The 5,061-nt window shown below is 40.2% G+C and overlaps 1 protein-coding gene across 1 annotated transcript; it reads left to right on the top strand.

The window, feature by feature from the left end:
• The first annotated feature begins 245 nt into the window (after positions 1-245).
• LOC105213070 (protein odd-skipped) lies at positions 246-3,188 on the top strand. Its single transcript, XM_011185615.3, has 2 exons — positions 246-477; positions 706-3,188. Exons 1-2 carry the CDS (start codon positions 408-410, stop codon positions 1,920-1,922), a joined length of 1,287 nt encoding a protein of 428 aa, XP_011183917.2. The 5' UTR covers positions 246-407; the 3' UTR covers positions 1,923-3,188.
• Positions 3,189-5,061: the final 1,873 nt, after the last annotated feature.

Below are 5,061 nucleotides of genomic sequence, written 5' to 3'. Positions count from 1 at the left end.
TCCACGATTTTTACGCTCAACGAGCCACACTTACAAAGATACACTTAGTGTTAGTGTTAGTGCGATAAGGCAAAGAGTGCGCTCACAGCTACACACAGAGACACAAGCAGCATACCAACACCACCACTTCGGTCGCAGTCGAGTCGAGTGAAAGACACTTTGAGAATTGAGTTGCTCGCGAGTCGGCAAACCAGAAATCAGTTCGAGACGAGACGTTGTCCGAGTAACATTGAGAATTAGTGCGGACGCCGAGTGTCCGATAAACAACAATAAAAACAAGCAACGCCAATTCGTTCGAAAGTAAAAGACGTAAATTTGAGCATTAAGTATCTGAAGTGCAGTGAACTGCAGCTTGAAAGATTAGAAGTAATCAGACTTTATACAAAAAAGTGAATATCCAACCAAATATGTCCTCCAGATCAGCCTCGCCACTCAGCAACGTGACGGTGGACGACGAGATAAGCATAAAAGAGCACGGTAAGTTTCCGAATAGCGACGGCAAAGTGAAAAATATACAGAAAATCTCATAGTGGCTGACAGCAGAATGTTTTGCCGACGGCAAATGCTTCAGATGCTTTTCTAAGATCTTTTTCTAAAAGAACCCAAGCAAAACAAGCTGAGCACAGCCAGAAGAACAAGGGAGCTTTCTTATTTCTATGATTTGCATATTCACGAAGACTAATGAATTACTTTTATTTTTTATAGAATTCGCACCGGAGTATCTGGTCATCAAAGAGGAACGCGAGAGCAGCATTTCGCCCATATTGACACCGCCGCATACGCCGACGGAAGAACATACGCGCGTACGCAGCCAACAGCCAACACACATTTCACTCTACGAAATGGAGCAACAACAGCAACAGTTGCAGGCACAGCAACTGCAATTGCAACAACAACACACACAGATGACACTGTTGCAGACATCGCCACCACAACAGCGCCGCCCATATCCACCCACCTTGCTCGAAGCACAACAATTGCAACAACAGCAAGCAGCACAGCAGCAACAACAACATCGTTTGTGGTTGCAAATGCAACAACAGCAGCAACAGCAACAAGCCGCCGCCGCTTATGCTTATGGGCATGCGGCGCAATTCATGCCCGGCACAACGGTTGCCGCCGACGCCGTGCAACAACATCAAGCGCTACTCATGAACCAATGGCTACGCAGTGCCGCACTCTACCACAGTCACCAGCACCCACATGCACCGCATCCACACCCAGCCATGCCAACAGCCGCCGGTGCACCACACATGCGCCCCTACCCCACACTCCACCCACTTCATCCCGCCGCACGCCTTGGCCTGCCCGCGGCCATGAAGTTGGCTGGCGCTGCGCCCGGTGCCGGCATCCGCCCCAAGAAGCAGTTCATCTGCAAGTACTGCAACCGCCACTTCACCAAGTCGTACAACCTGCTCATACACGAACGCACACACACCGATGAGCGGCCGTACTCGTGCGACATCTGCGGCAAGGCATTCCGGCGACAGGATCATCTGCGCGACCACCGTTACATACACTCCAAGGAGAAGCCGTTCAAGTGCAGCGACTGCGGCAAGGGTTTCTGCCAATCGCGCACGCTCGCCGTGCACAAGGTCACCCATCTGGAGGAGGCGCCACACAAGTGCCCCATCTGCCAGCGTAGCTTCAATCAGCGCGCCAACTTGCGCAGCCACCTACACAGTCACACTGAGGCGCAATTGGCCGCCATCAAGAATTGCAGTAGCAGCGATATCAGCGCTGAGTTGTCAACATCCGCAACGGAGGAAACAGCAACAACAACAATGCAGTCCAGCGTACCAGCCGGCAGCACAACAACACCCATACTTGACCTCTCCGCCTCGGCTGTGCAAACGGTCAACTGCTGCCATCGGCCAAAGCGGCCGTTGGGCTTCAGCATCGATGAAATCATGAGCAGGTAGACGGTCGCAATCGCAGCTATTGCAAGCAGGCAAAGTTGGTGCAAGATTGCAGAGCGCGGCAGCAGCGACTGTGGAAAGTTGGCGATTGAGGCTGCAAGTTCCCGAAAGCTCGCTGCGGCGGCGGAAGGCTGGCTATGGTGTACATGGCGACACGCAAAGCGACAGCTGTTTGGTTGGACGGGCGTTGGCGACAAGAGGCCGCTTGGCGGCTACGCTACTGGTCGCCCGATTCGCTGCAGTTTGTTGGCTATTTTGAAAGTTCAAAACAACAAAAGTTCCCAGTTATAATCATATATGATCCGTTAAGAGGCTGCACTGTCTCCAGGGTCGGAGGCACGCACACACACGCACACAAATTTAATTAAAGTCATCATTACCATTAGTTAAATGCACACACACACACACAAGAAGAAGAAGAAGAAGAAGAAGAAGATATATTTAGCCAATTCATAGTTGTATTTAAGCTAAAAATAAACAAACAACAAAAACAAAAAACAAAAATGCCAAAGCAAAAGTATTTATGGAAAGGCCGTCTTGCGCGCGTTTCACTTAATTTACGATCGTACTGATCGTCGATAGCGACAGAGCGATAACGACACACGAAGCACCTTTGCGAATGCACAACTGAAATATATTATATATCTACGTAGGCCAGTTATATATATCTATATCTATATATGTAGTAATTTTAATTTATCTATAAGTATAAGTGTATGTATGTATGTAATTTGTTATATGATAATTTAGTGAAATGTGTTTTTTTTTGTTCTCCACTTTATGCTGTACCTAATAGTTGTAGGTTGTATAGTTTAGGAAAAGAATAGCCGAGTTCACGGCATCATAGACTGCTTTATTTATATAGTATAATATAATACTTGACTGTATGTATGTATGTATTGAAAATATCAAAAATCCAATAATACAATGTTTTTGAAAATCTAAAAAAAAATTTTGAATTTTTATTTATTAATACAAACTCTAAAAGCTTAGCGCTTGCGCTTCTCCGCTGCTACCACAAAGTAATTCACAGACGCTGTGGAGTCAATCGCACTGCTGCTGCTGCTGCCGAGTTTGGGTGCGCCTTTGGCTTGAATAATTTATAATTGTGGCACTAGACAACAAAGCAACTGGGCTCAGTGATCTCATTGTCAGCTTGACTGCTGACTATTCGACTATTTGGGCATATATCACACACGCTTCTATGTAGGTGTGTTGGTCAGCGCGTGAGTTCGCTGTGTTCGTTTGGCATATATTATGCATAAATTGTATAAATTGAAGTATATAATCGTATTTAACATTAATAAATATATATAAGTGACATGTTTATGACAACAATTTCGATTGTGCTTTGCATGTTTTCATGTTTGTTGCCCCGCATATTTGTGTGGCGGCTGTGGGTGTCGTTTATGAGACAGGTCTAATTTAAATAGCTTTTGCCTTTAAGTTGCTAAATAAATAAATTTGTAAGCTACACAGGGGGGGGGGGGCAACTTATTGATATTTGAGGCAGTTATAGGCTGTTTGTGAATATTTTAAAATAATTTTTTTGGAAGCGAAGTGATTTTGAAAAATCGACAAGCGTGATTTGAGCGCAAGAATGTTGTTAAGGGATGTGAGTAATTTGGTATTAACTATTATATATGAATAGTTCGTATATTGTTATTGAAATTCAATCTCAACAAACTCCGAATATCAGAAATATATAATATCGGGATCCCGATCTTATGCCAAATATCGCGAGGCCTATATGGTCAAGTTAAAATAAATTCATTATTTTTCCAATATATGGCTTAGCATTCTGCCTATCGCGTTGTATATAAAATATCGTCAGAAAATCTATGATTCAACTAGTAATTGTAATGAATAGTAATTGAATACTTAAAAAAATATGTGAAATACATACATTTGTTGTCTGATAGGAGCGGAACAGTTTATTTCAAATAAATATTATATACATACTACGATTTAAAAAACGATTTCGATTCTTTTGTATCTCAGATTTTCATGGAGTTTAAAAAATACAAAGACAAAACAAAAACTTAAATAAATCTTAGATTTGAAAATGTGGCATATATAACACTGTTCCCACTCGGCTGGGTATTGGACCAAACTAATTTTTCCGAGAGATTGAATAATAAGTAAAGAAAGTGTATTCTTCGATGTTCGAAGTTAGCCTACAAAATCGAAATATTTGGATTCGAAGTTCGAAAAAAGAATTAAAAAAATATTATTAATTACAGTTGACCTCCTTTTTGCACGGTTAACTGGGACAGTAAATTACACGTGTAAAAAAAAACCGTGCAAAAAAAATTAAATTTTTATATAAAACTCGCTATTGGGACCAATTTAAGAAAAAAATCGTGCAAAAAATAGAAAACGTGTAAAAAAGATCTTATTTTACATGAAAATCTATCTATTCGTACAGAGAATTTACAATGTTGTTGTTGTTATAGACTTTTCTGGTATTATATGTATGTGCATTCTACTGTTAGAAGGAACAAACAACTATTCTGGGAATGGTAAAAAAATAATACATTTCAAAGTTTCGTCAATAATCGCTGTGTCTTCTTTTTCTTACTTCTTCATATAGCTTCATTTATTTGTTTACGTATTGAAATTGTTGCAACCTTTTCACTGGCTTTCGAATCTAAGATTTGTATTTTTTAGTTTAAATCTAATTTAAAATTTATTAAATTCTATTAACAGAATTGGATTTGTGACGTATTGACGTATGGAATTTTGATTTTATTGCAAAAAAGTATACAATTAAAATAAAAAATCCGTGTAAAAAAAGTAAAACCGTGTACAAATGGTAACTGGGAAGTGTTCAAAAACACCGTGTAAAAAAACCGTGTAAAAAGGAGATCAACTGTATATGATATATTATTAAATATATAATAAAAAAACCAAAATAGGGATATAATCTACATTTTCCTCTTAATTAAATGGTGTATAAAAAAATTTCGGTCCAACTTATATGACCGATGCTAGGGGTCTAGTATTTTTCGATATAATTTTTTTTATATTTTTTCGAAGATCAAAGTTTGATCTTCATATCATCTGTTATATAAACTGAGCGAAACAACTATATCTCCTGTAAAAAAAATAGTTTGATCCAATAGATACCCAGAAAAAAAGT

The sequence above is a fragment of the Zeugodacus cucurbitae genome, chromosome 3 (genome assembly GCF_028554725.1).
Source record: "Zeugodacus cucurbitae isolate PBARC_wt_2022May chromosome 3, idZeuCucr1.2, whole genome shotgun sequence".
NCBI classification, from domain to species: Eukaryota; Metazoa; Arthropoda; class Insecta; order Diptera; family Tephritidae; genus Zeugodacus; species Zeugodacus cucurbitae.
Note: the sequence above shows the minus strand (reverse complement) of the source record. Positions and strands in the feature narration are given on the sequence as shown.